The sequence below is a fragment of the Papio anubis genome, chromosome 17 (assembly GCF_008728515.1).
Source record: "Papio anubis isolate 15944 chromosome 17, Panubis1.0, whole genome shotgun sequence".
NCBI lineage: Eukaryota > Metazoa > Chordata > Mammalia > Primates > Cercopithecidae > Papio > Papio anubis.
Window position 1 is genome coordinate 34363543 of NC_044992.1, and position 14239 is coordinate 34377781.

A 14239-nucleotide genomic window follows, 5' to 3' on the forward strand; every position below is an offset into this window, starting at 1 on the left:
GGGGTACGAGAGACAGTTCAGTCTCCAGGATCAGACCTTCCTCTCCCTCACCCCGCCCCCAGCTTACAGGACATAAAAGCGCAGATTGAGCTAAGAGGAGCTGCCAATATCAGGTGAGCTGTGGAGGTGGGGTCCTTGGAGACTGGATGACAGCAGCTGGAAGGGGATAAGGGTGCAGTGAGCCCCTCCCTCAAGGAGGTCTGGCTTTATCCAGAGACAGGGCCCTCTGAGGTGGGGCTGAGGTACAAAGGGGGATTGAGCAGCCCAGGAGAAGAGAGATGGGGGTTCCCTTCTTCCCTTCTCTCAGATGCACAGTGGACTCAGGACCTTGCTGGGCTGGGGGTATCACTGCAGAGATGAAGCTGCTTCTGGCCTTAGCAGGGCTCCTGGCCATTCTGGCCATGCCCCAACCCTCTGAAAGTGCTTCTCCAGGTAATAGTTCCCAAGGTGGGAGAAGATGGTGTGTTGGGGTGGTTGTGTTCCAGAAACCCCTTTTCTCAGAGCAGGCCTTCTTAGCTCTGGGGCCTGATAGGGGGTTGGGGCCCATTCCTGACTTTGTGATCCCTGCTCTGGGCAGCTGTCCTGGGGGAGGTGGATACCTCGTTGGTGCTGAGCTGTATGGAGGAGGCCAAGCAGCTGGTGGACAAGGCCTACAAGGAGCGGCGGGAAAGGTGGGGCACGAGGCACTGCCCAGCTCTGGACAAGGCTGTCCCAGGCCTTGCAGAGAAGGAGCAGGCAGCAGGGAACTTGATGGTGGGAGAGGGAGATTACGGGGACCCATGTGGACTCCCTTTCTGTATGTCTGTCCCTGTGTCTCTGGATGGGAGAAAAGCTTAAACGCCATCCTTCCCAAAGCCTTGCCTGTCTGGACACCCAGGTCCATATCCTTTTTATAAAAGGAAGCCTTCCTCCCACCCGTGGGCCCGTCTGCATGGTCCTGCATGTCTGCCCCTGGGCTGGGGCTCTGCTGGGTGGGTCTGCACCCCTTCTCTGGCCCTCACTCCTCCTTTCTCTAAGCAGCATCAAGCAGCGGCTTCGCAGTGGCTCAGCCAGCCCCATGGAACTCCTATCCTACTTCAAGCAGCCCGTGGCAGCCACCAGGACGGCGGTGAGGGCTGCTGACTACCTGCACGTGGCTCTAGACCTGCTGGAGAGGAAACTGAGGTCCCTGTGGCGAAGGTCATTCAACGTCACTGGTACTGTTGCCCATCCCACCCCAGGCCCCTGCTCCACTAGTGACTCCTCCTAGGGACCACAGCCGTCTCCCAGTGATCCCCTCAACTTCTTCCTCCAGGGAGTCTCAGGGGTCTCCAGGGCTCCTCAGCCTCAGGTTGCCTGGGATAGGAAGTGAGGCGGCTCAGCTTCCCCACTGCTCTTTCCCTCGGCAGATGTGCTGACGCCGGCCCAGCTGAATTTGTTGTCCAAGTCAAGCGGCTGTGCCTACCAGAACGTGGGGGTGACTTGCCCGGAGCAGGACAAATACCGCACCATCACCGGGATGTGCAACAACAGGTGCGGCTGGCAGGGGGTGGCTGCAGGACCAGGGCTCAGAGAGGCGTCCTGGATGCCTCAGGCCTCCCGGTGTCAGGTGTCAGCGCCCTGTCATCCCCTTGCAGACGCAGCCCCACGCTGGGGGCCTCCAACCGTGAGTTTGTGCGCTGGCTGCCGGCGGAGTATGAGGACGGCGTCTCGCTTCCCTACGGCTGGACGCCTGGGGTCAAGCGCAACGGCTTCCCGGTGGCTCTGGTGAGCGCCGGGGGGGCAGAGGGGGCGAGGCCCAGCCACGCAGTGCGCGGACCCAGGCGCCAGCTGACTCCGTGTCCGGTAGGCTCGCGCTGTCTCCAACGCGATCGTGCGCTTCCCCACGGATCAGCTGACCCCGGACCAGGAGCGCTCACTCATGTTCATGCAATGGGGCCAGCTGTTGGACCACGACCTCGACTTCACCCCTGAGCCGGCCGCCCGGGCCTCCTTCCTCACTGGCGTCAACTGCGAGACCAGCTGCGTGCAGCAGCCGCCCTGCTTCCCACTCAAGGTGGCCCTGCTTCCCGCCCACTGCCTGGGTGGGGAGAGGGGAGATTGTTTCTGGAAGGGGCCATCTCCTTTCTGTGCCCAGGTTTCCTTTCCCAGCCGCTGAGGAAGGCTGGCCCTGCCTTCCCTGTGTCCAGAAGCACTGGCTGCTCAGCTGTGACCTGTCTCCTTCCTGTGCCTGGGCTCAGCCTACTGGCAGCCGGGGCCGTCCATTTGCTCACTGCCTCTCCCAGGCCAGGGGAGAGACGGTTGTTCCTCCCTGGCTAACAGGAGTCCTGTTGGTGGAATCACTGGCTTTTTGTTAGGTTGGGAGAGGGTTCTGGGAGGAGGACCTTCCCAGTGCCCCCCAAGCCTCCATGCTCAGTCGTGTTTCCTCCCCACTGAGGGGGCAGCCCCAACCCCCATCACAAAGAAGGAGAGAGTCTGGGGGTCTGGTGGGTGCCGTGGGATAGGGCTGGGAGTGGGCAAGGTAGTCGAGGCACTGCTGAGTACGGAAGGAGGAGGAGAGAAAGGAGAGAGCGCCTGAGAGAGGGAGAGAGACGGACAGGAGAATGTCAGGGCCAGAGGGAGAGCAGGCACAGCAGAGAGAAGGGGAGAGAGAGAGGCGAAGCTTTAGTGAGGAAGGGTCGGAGGCCTGGCGGTGCCCAGACCCAGGGGCTGCCCAGGTTCCCAGTTCAGTGTTCTGCTCATTAACCCTGCAGCTCAGAGGCTGCTGCTGGTGGTGCCCTAGGCAGCGATCCCGTTCGGGCCTCCAGAGGCCTCTGCAGCTTGAGGGTACCAGAAGTCCTGAGGGCAGGGGAAGAGCCACTTCTGCCTGGGCACCTTCCCTGCCCTCGGTGAGCCAGTCTAGCCTCTCTCTGTGCCTCAGATCCCGCCCAACGACCCCCGCATCAAGAACCAAGCCGACTGCATCCCATTCTTCCGCTCCTGCCCGGCCTGCCCCAACAGCAACATTACCATCCGCAACCAGATCAACGCGCTCACCTCCTTTGTGGACGCCAGCATGGTGTACGGCAGCGAGGAGCCCCTGGCCAGGAACCTGCGCAACACGTCCAACCAGCTGGGGCTGCTGGCCGTCAACCAGCGCTTCCAAGACAACGGCCGGGCCCTGCTGCCCTTTGACAAGCTGCACGATGACCCCTGTCTCCTTACCAACCGCTCAGCGGGCATCCCCTGCTTCCTGGCAGGTCAGCATTGGGGTGGGGACCAGGGGTGGCATAGGAGGTGTTCCCTGTTGGAGCCACAGTGAGTCTGTTTGTGAGCAGCTAGTGGGTTTGTTCTTAGAGAGACTGTCCTCACCGGCCATTACTATCAACTTCGTGATATTAATTCAGTTGCCTTGGTAACAAGTCAGATGGAGCCAGAAAAGCAGAAAAGCAAACAACCTCTCCAACCCTAAGATGGAGACCCAGGGATGGACAAGGAGCCTCTGTCCATCAGTCCGTTGCTTTCTCTGTCCCTCTTTACCCTTCTGGACTCTGGAAGAGAGGAAAGTTGAGTCCCTCAGGAGCGGGGAACTAAAGGACAGAGAGGGCTGTGGTGCCCTTGCCCTCTAGAGCGACACTATCCAATGTGGTAGCCACTAGCTGCCTGTGGCTATTTTAATTTTAGCTATTTTAAGTTAAATAAACCCCGTTTCTCAGTGGTGCTAGCCACATTTCAAATGCTCAGTTGCCTTACAGTCTAGTGGCTCCCCCTAATGGGTGGCACAGATGTAAAATATTTTCATCATCTCAGAAGGTTGAGTTGGACCACATTGCTCCAAAATATCCCCTCCTGCGCATCTTAATTGCCCATAATAAGAGATGATGGGATTTTAAATGTAAACAATTGGCAGTTTTGGAGACATGATTGGGGCAGTGATGGCAGCCATGACCAGACATTTTCCAGCGTTGTTTTTTTTTTTTCTTTTTCCCCTAAGACGGAGTCTCACTCTGTCACCCAGGCTGGAGTACGGTGGCACAATCTTGGCTCACTGCAACCTCTGCCTCCTGGGTTCAAGCGATTCTTCTGCCTCAGCCTCCTAAGTAGCTGAGACTACAGGCGCCTGCCACCATGCTTGGCTAATTTTTTGTATTTTTAGTAGAGACAGGGGTTTTACCATGTTAGCCAGGCTGGTCTCAAACTCCTGACCTTGCGATCCACCCGCCTTGGCCTCCCAAAGTGCTGGGATTACAGGGGGGAGCCATTGCGCCTGGCCATTTTCCAGCATTTTTAAATGAAAGCCCAATAGTGGACCTCAGGCCCTTTCCTCTGGCCTCCCTATGCCTCCTCCTAATGGTTCCTGCTGGTCTCTCCCTGGCTGGGACCCTGGGAGGAGGATCCAGGTCGGACTTTCTACAAGAGAGGCCGACCTCTTCTGGGCTAGTTAGGCAAGGGCAGCCCTCCTTAACCAGACTCAGCTGCCCCCAGCCTGGCTTTGATGAGCCTCATGTCCCAAGCCTGGGTCATTTTGACCTCTAGCTGCCCATGGATGGAGATGCTGCTCTCAGAGAATTTCCTTTCCACCAGCTTCTAGAGTTGACAAGGACTGACGCTAGTGTCCTGACCCTAGCCCTCTGGGCCCTGCAGAGAAGAGTTGTGGGAAGACTAGGGGAACCAAGGGGGATCTGCTTAGTTTTCTTGAACAGTCTCAGGTGTGGACGCCACACATCTCATGTCCTAGCGCCCTCCCCTGGAGCAGGCTGCACCATTGGCATGTAGGAAAGGGCAGGGCTGACAACTCTGTTGAAATGGTAGTGGCTTTCTGGAGTCCTGTGTTGAGAAGGATTCTGAGGTGGCATCCAATGTTAGCAGGAAAGAGTGCTGTGGTCATTAGCTGCATCAGACATGGGCGTGGACGTAGGCTGTGCTGAAAGGCATGCTTCTTCCCAGACACTCCTTGGAATCAAGAGAATCAATGAACCAAGCAGTGTTCATAAGTCTCATACTTTGTACCAGGCACTGTGTTAAGTCCCATGTATCCATATGTGTGCTAGGAGGGAGGGTAAAATAGAAAAAGGCACAAGCCTTAGTCCTGTGCTCAAGGAGCTCCCTGTCTCAGGTACAGGAAAGTGGCACATCGTGTGTTGGAAGTGATGCCTATTGAATGAACATCCCCAACCAGCAGTGCCCCTGAGCTGAGGCAGAAGCTATTATTGTGGACTGGGGCATCAGGGCAGGCCTCCTAGAGGAGTGTAAATTGGGGATGGTGTGAAAAGATGGATGGGGAGGAGGGTTGAGTAGGAGGCATTTCAGGCCTTGGCTGGGGAGGGGGTTTCAGTGGAGCAAATCTTTTCTGGGATGGAGGACTTAGGAATGACAGTGGCTTTTGCCTCCCTAAGGGGACACCCGTTCCAGTGAGATGCCTGAGCTCACCTCCATGCACACCCTCTTACTTCGGGAGCACAACCGGCTGGCCACAGAACTCAAGCGCCTGAACCCTAGGTGGGATGGGGAGAGGCTCTACCAGGAGGCCCGGAAGATTGTGGGGGCCATGGTCCAGGTAGGCTGTCTTGAGCACCGGGCACACGGGATCCAGATGTGCCCCTGCAACATCCTAGCCGTGTGACCTTGGGCAAGTTCCTAACCCTCCTGAGCCTTGCCTTCTTCATCCATGAGGCTATAAGGATTATAATACATATGTGAAAACACCTTTCAGATAGTAAGTGCTTGACAAAGGCTTCTTCCCTTTCCTCTCCTTCGCAGGTTTGCTCCCTGCAGTCTTCTTTCCTGTGGGTCTGTTGTTGGTGTTGGGAGGGTTGAATGTTTGACTTAGTGCCTGAGTAGCTGTTCAGTAAATTCTTCTTCCTTCTATCTCACTGTTGCTCTTAGCTCCTTTACCCACTCACATCTTTCTAAAATTAAAAAAATTATAGGGCCAGGCGCGGTGGCTCATGCCTGCAATCCCAGCACTTTGGGGGGCCAAGGCAGGTGGATCACGAGGTCAAGAGATCGAGACCATCCTGGCTAACACGGTGAAACCTGGTCTCTACTAAAAATACAAAAAATTAGCCGGGCGTGGTGGTGGGTGCTTGTAGTTCCAGCTACTTGGGAGGCTGAGGCAGGAGAATGGCATGAACCCAGGAGGCAGAGCTTGCAGTGAGCTGAGATGGTGCCACTGCACTCCAGCCTGGGCAACAGAGAGAAACTCTGTCTCAAAAAAATAAATAAATAAATAAAATTTAAAAATTATTATTATTATTTTATTTTTATTTTTTGATACAGGGTCTTACCCTGTTGCCCAGGTTGGAGTGCAGTGGTGTGATCTTGGCTCACTGTAATCTCCACCTGTCAGGCTCAAGCCATTCTCCCATCTCAGCTTCCTGAGTAGCTGGGATTTCAGGCACGCGCCACCATGCCCGGCTAATTTTTGTATTTTTTGTAGAGACGGGATTTCGACATGTTACCCAGGGTGGTCTCAAACTCCTAGGCTCAACTGATCCGCCCTCTTCGACCTCCCAAAGTGCTGGGATTACAGGCATGAGTCACTGTGTCCAGCCCACTCACCTCTTCTTTTTGGCTCTGTCATAATCCACCCAACGTCCTTAGCCTCATTTACTCCTGGGACAATGTTCCCGGTTCTGTCTCTCAACATCTGGTGCTTCATTGCCCCCACCCTCTCCCTCAGAGGCAGATGCAGACACACACACACACACACACACACACACACACTCCTAGATTCTGGAGGAGAGAGTTTCCGGTGCTAAGGGTGAGTTTTTGATTTGCACTAAGAACTCAAGTGAAATTCATTTACACTCCAAAAGAACTTCTAGAAGCTAGAATGTAGAGTGAGACTGTTCCATGTCTTCACTTTTCACGGGGAAAATCATGCCAGATGGTCCTTCATTCCTTCCTGCCTCCCTGCTTTCCACAAACCTAAACTGAGCCTTACTGTGGGCAGGCACTTGGTGGGCACTGTGAAGAATTTCAACAACTTCAATTTCCCTTGCTCTCAAGGACTTTATAAGATAGTTGCAGAAATGACAGATTAATAATGTGCAGACAAGGAAGTTATCACAATGACAAAAAAAGTGATTTGCTATTTAGTCCTCTAAGGCAGAGGGCAATATAATTATCCTTAATGTACATTTGAGGAACTCAGACTCAAGAGAGGTTAATGACTGGTCCAAGGTCACCCAGCTAGCAAGCAGTAGAACTCTATTTATGCCTCTCAGTGCCACTCTGTTAGGCCCAGTTCCAGTATTGTGGGAGGTTATTCCCTGACCGTAGAGGGATGGGAGGGATTCCCCAAGCCAAGAGCAGGCAGAGACTCTGGCCCTCCTGTGCTGCCAGGTGGCATTTGCAGTGGAGAAGTGGGTAGAGAGGCCATTCCAAATGACTTGTCTTTAGATCATCACTTACCGGGACTACCTACCCCTGGTGTTGGGGCCAGCGGCCATGAGGAAGTACCTGCCCAGGTACCGTTCCTACAATGACTCAGTGGACCCACGCATTGCCAACGTCTTCACCAATGCCTTCCGCTACGGCCACACTCTCATCCAACCCTTCATGTTCCGCCTGGACAATCGGTACCAGCCCATGGAACCCAACTCCCGTGTCCCCCTCAGCAGAGTCTTTTTTGCCTCCTGGAGAGTAGTGCTGGAAGGTAAGTGGGACCTAGGCCAGGAGCGAGTGGGCTGGCAGCTAAAGGTGGGGTGGAGGTCACCTTGGCTCTAGGGAGCTAGGGTGGGGAGCAATCTGGTTTCCTCCCATCTTGGAGATCTGGTCTGACTCTCCAGCCTCAGTTCCCCTGACTCTGCTTCCATATCTGATAATAAAGAGTGGGGGTGGGGATGGCTCTCAGAGGTAACTGGCTACTTCCTATGTGTTGTGGCTTGCTGTGAGCCAGGATGCCAGGGCCTGGGAGCATCGCAATCTTGCAAGTCTGAATGGCATAATCTCCTGAGATCTATATGCCCCTGGATCATGTAGTGACCAGTGAGGACCTGCTCACTGGAGCCACCTTGGTACCAGGCACTGCATGTGCCCAGCCGTCTTCTCGAATACTCCTGACCTTACCTGGACTTGTCCCTCACTCCAATCTGAGCTCTGATACTGATCCAGATACTTCCTTCCCCTGAGCTGGCTCCTCTGGTCCCCAGGTGGCATTGACCCCATCCTCCGGGGCCTCATGGCCACCCCTGCCAAGCTGAATCGTCAGAACCAAATTGTAGTGGATGAGATCCGGGAGCGATTGTTTGAACAGGTCATGAGGATTGGGCTGGACCTGCCTGCTTTGAACATGCAGCGCAGCAGGGACCACGGCCTCCCAGGTGAGGGGCTGCAAGAGTCTCCCCTGACGCTCTCCTCCCCTGAGCTGCCTCCTAGGTAGCCCATCACTCCTCTTCCCACTCTAGGGCCCCTGCCCTCTCCAGAGCATATTAGAGGCACTTTGCTCTCAGGAAGTAGTCTGAGACTCGGCCCCTGCCTTTCCCTGGACCCATCTGATCAATTTGCAGCTCCTCTCAGCCTCCTTTGCATGCTGTAATTCTCATCTGAGGGGCATCATCATCAATGATAACCCACAGTCTGAAAATCTGTCTCTGTCATCATTTCATTTTGCTTCATTGTATGTTAACTCTGGGGGAAGAGATTATTGTTGCCTTCATTTTACTGATGAGGCAACTGAGGCTTGATGAGATTCAGAAGCTGGACAGCTTCTTTAGTCAAGTCAGTGGCAAAGCTGACATTTGAAGCCAGATTAGCCTAACCCCAAAGCCTGTGCCTATGTTATGGGGTAGCCCATGTGGCTGAGGCTCCTAGACACACTTCACCTCTCATGGGTCAGAGATAGACACGTTGTGCTGCTCTGGAGGGGGACAAGGAGATGTCCCTATTCTTGGACCAGCAGGAACTGTGGCAATTTAGGGTTTGCCTTATGGTAGGCGGGCAAGAGAAAGACAGAGATGGTCCCAGAGAGGCCCAGTTGTGCTCCTTGGTCTGAGCCAAAGGTTCAGGGTTCCCTGATGTGAGGTCCTTCCCTCCCTCTATGACCTTGGTTGTGTTGGGAAGGTGGGTTTTCTGGGCTGCTGGCAGATATGTGAATCTTCCCGGCTGTCTCCAACGACCTCCCCACCTTGAGGCAGAGGGACCTGCCCACAGCCACCTGTCCCCTCCCCTATGCAGGGTACAATGCCTGGAGGCGCTTCTGTGGGCTCCCGGAGCCCAACACGGTGGGCGAGCTGGGCACGGTGCTGAGGAACCTGGAATTGGCGAGGAAGCTGATGGAGCAGTATGGCACGCCCAACAACATCGACATCTGGATGGGCGGCGTGTCTGAGCCCCTGGAGCGCAATGGCCGCGTGGGCCCACTCCTCGCCTGCATCATCGGCATCCAGTTCAGGAAGCTCCGGGATGGTGATCGGTGAGGAGGGGCAGGCGGTATGGGCCGCTGGGTGGCTGTGGGCCTATCCCTGACTCTCTCGGAGCCCAAATTTCCTCCCGTCAGGTGAAGGACTGGAGGAGTCAGTGATTTTCCAGTGTGTTCCAGGAATCCTCCAGATGCCCTGGAGTGCCTCTAATGTGCCCTGAACCTGTTGGGGGTGCAGCAAGGAGAGACCTGGACCCCTGGTTGTAAAGGGAGGAAGATAGAAAAATGCCACCCTTAGCTACTTATTCCCGTGGGTTTCACTGTGCAACCACGGGCGTGTCAGCCACCAGTGGGCAGTCCCCTCCCAGCTTTCCCACAGCTCCCCTTAGTGTCATTTCGTCGTGGTCCTGACATCTTCATGTCTAGTTCTTGCTTAGCCTGTATTGCACTTTTGGGAAAATTAGAAAAAGGTGCCCCTCTCTGGGTGGATGAATTATAAACCACCCCCAAGATTCTCTCTCACTCCTATGGATGCAACTCCTGGCCAGGGCACAGGGCTTCAGGAGTGTGTGTGGGCCCTGGTCCCCCTCCAGCGTGGTGCCCTGGAGGCCGCCGGGCTAGGGATAAGGGACAGGCCACTGGGCAGCTGTGCTTTACTCTGCACAATGAGTGGAACATCACTTGTGTGAAAGCCCCTGGACTGCCCAAGGGCCTGGGGCCCTCCTGTGCTGCCAAGTGGCATTTGGTGTGACCTTGTTATATCCAGGGAGCAGCACAAGCCCACCGATGCCCTGCCAGCCCAGAATATCCTCAGGCACAGTGTCCATGGGTGTTTCCCATGCAGGTTTTGGTGGGAGAACGAGGGTGTGTTCAGCATGCAGCAGCGACAGGCCCTGGCCCAGATCTCCTTGCCCCGGATCATCTGCGACAACACGGGCATCACCACCGTGTCTAAGAACAACATCTTCATGTCCAACTCGTATCCCCGGGACTTTGTCAACTGCAGTACACTTCCTGCATTGAACCTGGCTTCCTGGAGGGAAGCCTCCTAGAGGCTAGGTAAGGGGGTGCAGCAGTGAGGGGTATATCTGGGCTGGCCGATTGGAACCACGGAGATCTCCTTGCCCTAGGTGAGCCCAGCCCTGTTCTGGGTGCAGCTGAGAAAATGAATGACTAGACATTCATTTGTATGCTCATGTATCTGCAAAGTATATAAATTGGCATTTCATGTGTGTGTGTTGTCTGAACATGGGGAGTGTTTGATGGGTTATGTGTATGTGCCATTTATGTGAGTGTGTGTTTGTGCCGATGAGAATACTGAGTATGTGGAAGGCAGCAGAACGGACTGGTGAGGCACACAGCTCAGGAATTAGACTGCCTGCGTTCCAATCCTGGCTCTGTGGCTTGCTAGCTGTGTGAACTTGAGCAAATTACCTTCATTAAACAAGAGTTTTCTTCCTTGTAAATTACATCTGTCATGGTTTCTTGGAGGGCCCACTTGTATCCTCTTGTTCTTCATTTATTGAGCACCTACTACATGCAAGGCACTGTACTGGGCATGAGAAACATATAGAGGCAAGAAAGAGATACCAAGATGCCATCTGTGTCTCGGTTAGCAGAGCTGGACCAGTGGTGCCCTGGAGGGATGAGCCAGCTGCAGCTGGGCTCTGTGGTTGACTTATGGGCCCAGCCAGCCAGGCTCAGGCCATGGCTCCCCTTTTTCTTCCTCACCCTGATTTCTTGCTTATTCACTGGAGTCCTCCTGAAGAGGAACTGGGCCTGTTGTACTTTCTGTACCATTTATTTGCTCCCAACATTTATAGTAATAAAGGCACCACTGATGGGGACCTCCACTCTGTCCATGTCTGAGGAGGAACTGGCGCTTTTGCAGAGACTTACTCTGGGCTCTGAACTTGAACCAGTGTGGTCTGTGCTCAGGGCCCTGTGTTTCTGAACTGAGGGTGAGGGTGTCGGGGAGTTTTCCTTTGAGATCTGTACGTGGAGGGCAGTCATCTCTTGGAAACATGGAGGGCAGGGCATGCGGTGCAGACCCTCCTCCCTCACCTCCACCCCTGCCACCCTGCAGGGAACTGTGGTCACCAAGCTCTTATGTTTGTTAATTGCTCTAGCAAACGTTTGCTATGTGTTCACTCTGTGTCAGGCCCGTGCCAGGGGCTAGGAAGTGGAGGGGACAAAATGCTGTGTGGTAGGAGAGAAAGTGCAGGCACCTGGTGAGGAGGCAGGCCCTTTCCCGACGAGAGGGGCCTCTGCATCCTGCATCCTGGCAGCCTGGCACAGGGGTTCAGAGGCCCTCAAGACAGTGGACTCCTTCTCACTCATGGTGCACATGGCCCCTGGAGCAGTGAGAGCAGATGGCTGGGCCCAGAGAATAGGGCCAGCACTGAGGGAGGGGAAGGAGTGTATTTCCCTAGTAGTCTTGCCTGGAGCTTGAACCCTGCATCTGACTGGAGGACTCCCTCCCTCTCCCCTTCCTTCTCAAGTGTGGGGAGGGGCCAGAAGTGGTGTAGGATGGTGGAGTCTAATGTACTCATGGGGCCCTTGGTAACGTTAGGACCTCACCATGGTAAGCAGCAGCATAAATACTGCTTGTCCTCATTTCCACGATGAGGAGAGGGCTGCTCAGAGGGGTGAAGCAACTCGTCTGAGGCCTTGAAGAAGTGGGGGGCAGTGCCAGGCTGCAGTCGAGGTCATCTGGCTCCTGGGCTCTTCCCACAGGATGACTGGGTGTCTCCCACTCCCACCCCACCAGTCAGGGGATCTGGAGGCCCTGGTTGGGCTAATCTTTCCCAGGGGGTCATTTTAAAAGAAGAACATATGAATATGTATTGGGCAGAAGCTCAAGGAATGTTCTGGAAGTGCTCCTTCAGAGACATCACAGGATCCAAGGACCACTCTAGAAGAGAGTATTTCTCAGAAGGGCCACTGGAAGTGATATTAGCTTTAGCTGTGGGGGACCCAGGCTTGGTTTTCCTTCCTGTTTTATCCCTTGGCACCGCCACCTACCATTCCCCCCACGCCCTCTCTCTTGCTACTCCACAGCCAGTGCTTCTTTTCCCCAGGAGCCCCCTGCCCCTCCCCTTTCTTTGAGAGCTCTTAGAAATCCCACCAAACCATCCCCTCTCACCCCAAGACCCATGCACGCACCATCTCAGTGGTAAGACGTGTATGGCCTATAAACATCTAGTTACTTATTTGGCAGTGATTCCAAAGTCCACTTTGCATCTTTAGTCAGTCATCAGATGTTTTTGAGCACTTCTAATGTGCTGTGCACCGTGCTAGGTGCCACGGGGAACCCTCGGAGGCAGGCTGACGTCCTGGACTAGGGAGCTTACAATCTAGGTGAGAGGACAGGAGGAAAGATAAAGGTCAAGGGCCAAGACTTGTGGAGGGAAGAGGACAGGTAACATCCAGCAAGCTGGAGCAGAAGCGCACCTCAGAGGGGCTAAGTCTTGACAGAAAGGAGAAGCCACAGGAACCGAGTGTAAGAGCTGGGAGGGCTGAGGCAGCCACCCTGGGGTCTGAGCAAGCTGTTCACCCGGGGGTGTAGAGAAGCCCAGCTGCAAAGAAGGGCTGGGACTTGGGTGTGGAGCTCTAAGGGACCAGGTCATTGAACTTGCTTGAAATGGCCGTGTGGACCACAGGAAACTTTCCTGTGCAGCGCAGGCGGTATTGGAGCCCAGGCCCCTAATTCTTCACTGAGGCCCAGGGTGACAGGTCCAGCTTGTCGATGGCTGAGCAATCCACGAAGTCATAGGGGTAGCTGTTGGCCCGGAATGGGTCCCGTGGGACCTTGGTGATGCGGGTGTTGTCACAGACAAGGCGTGAGAAGGACATTTTCCGTAAAGAGTCCTTCTGCTCCTTTGTGAAGACCCCAGGGTTTTCCCACCAGAACCTGCAGAGATAGAAGTAGAGTCACTCCACAGTCTGGCCGCTGGCCCCTCCCCGCCCTGTCACAGGGGAAGGAAAGGGTCACAGGAACCATGAAAAGCCCTACTCACGCTGAGATCTGGAATCAGTGCTCATGCAGAACGTTGGGACAACCCTCTTGGAGAAGGGCCTGCCCTTCCCTCCCTGGCTGAGGACGCACTTGCCTGTCTCCATCGCGGATCTGCTGGAACTGCTTGCCCAAGAGGCAGGCCAGGAGAGGCCCCACCCGACCCCTTTCCATCAGCGGCTCAGCAATGGCCCCTATCCAGATGTCGATGTTGTCAGGGGTCCCGTAGAGACCCAGTAACTTCTTGGCCAGCATCTTGTTCTTCAGCACTGTGTTCAACTCCTCTAATGTCTGCGGCTGTGAGAGGTCGCAGAAGGCTCTCCAGGAATTGTACCCTAGGTTGGAGAGGCTGAGGCTGTCTCATCCCAGGGACTTCCTGTTCACAGCCCCCTTTGGAGCCATGTCCACTCCAGCTCTATCAGCCCTGGAAAGTCTGGTCTTATAGCCTTTGGGATGGGGAAGGAGGCAATCCATTGTTTTTTATTTGCACTTCAATCTTGAAGGGGCTAGTTGGTTAAGTCCTATGTAACCACTAAGTAATCGTGAAACCTATGTGGTACTTACTATGAGTCCAGGCACCATTCTAAGCACTGTGCAAATATGTAACTGAAGAACAGAAATGTTAACTAATTTGCCCAAAGTCCTGTAACTAGTAAATGACATAGGTGGGATTTGAACTCAGGCAGTCTGGTTCTTAATTAAATTGCCTTTCATGGGGACAAAAGAAAGGTCCAATAGTCACTGGTTTCTCTCTACTGTTTTCTTAATGTTTTCAGGGCTTTTAAACTGTTTTTAAAGTTAGTTGGTGATCTCTTTTTCATTTAAGGAATGCCAAGATAGTACCAGATATATCCTCTTTTCTCTGCATTAGGGGAAATGGAAGATTCTGCTTCATAGAGAAA

General features: G+C 54.4%; 2 protein-coding genes across 5 annotated transcripts in view; one reads left to right on the forward strand and one right to left on the reverse strand.

Moving 5' to 3' along the window:
• MPO (myeloperoxidase) overlaps positions 1-14239 on the forward strand; it is a 17312-nt gene continuing 3073 nt past the window's right edge. For 2 of the 4 annotated variants that reach the window (XR_639128.4, XM_009190338.4), the window contains exons 1-12: positions 105-432; positions 578-671; positions 1021-1196; positions 1389-1512; positions 1617-1746; positions 1829-2035; positions 2900-3218; positions 5355-5515; positions 7363-7618; positions 8115-8285; positions 9139-9376; positions 10167-10381. Coding sequence is in view for 3 of the 4 variants with exons in the window: in XM_009190338.4 (XP_009188602.1) it covers positions 279-432; positions 578-671; positions 1021-1196; positions 1389-1512; positions 1617-1746; positions 1829-2035; positions 2900-3218; positions 5355-5515; positions 7363-7618; positions 8115-8285; positions 9139-9376; positions 10167-10374 (2238 nt within the window). In the remaining variant the exon portion in view is untranslated. Of the gene's footprint in view, positions 433-577; positions 672-1020; positions 1197-1388; positions 1513-1616; positions 1747-1828; positions 2036-2899; positions 3219-5354; positions 5516-7362; positions 7619-8114; positions 8286-9138; positions 9377-10166; positions 11176-14239 lie in introns of those variants that run through there. The other 2 variants (XM_031657521.1, XM_003912810.5) reach the window with 2 other exon arrangements.
• LPO (lactoperoxidase) overlaps positions 12585-14239 on the reverse strand; it is a 26065-nt gene continuing 24410 nt past the window's right edge. The window contains exons 11-12 of the mRNA XM_017950647.3: positions 13435-13672; positions 12585-13235 (exon numbers count right to left, since the gene is read on the reverse strand). Coding sequence (XP_017806136.1) covers positions 13028-13235; positions 13435-13672 — 446 coding nt within the window. The 3' untranslated portion in view covers positions 12585-13027. The remainder of the gene's footprint in view (positions 13236-13434; positions 13673-14239) is intronic.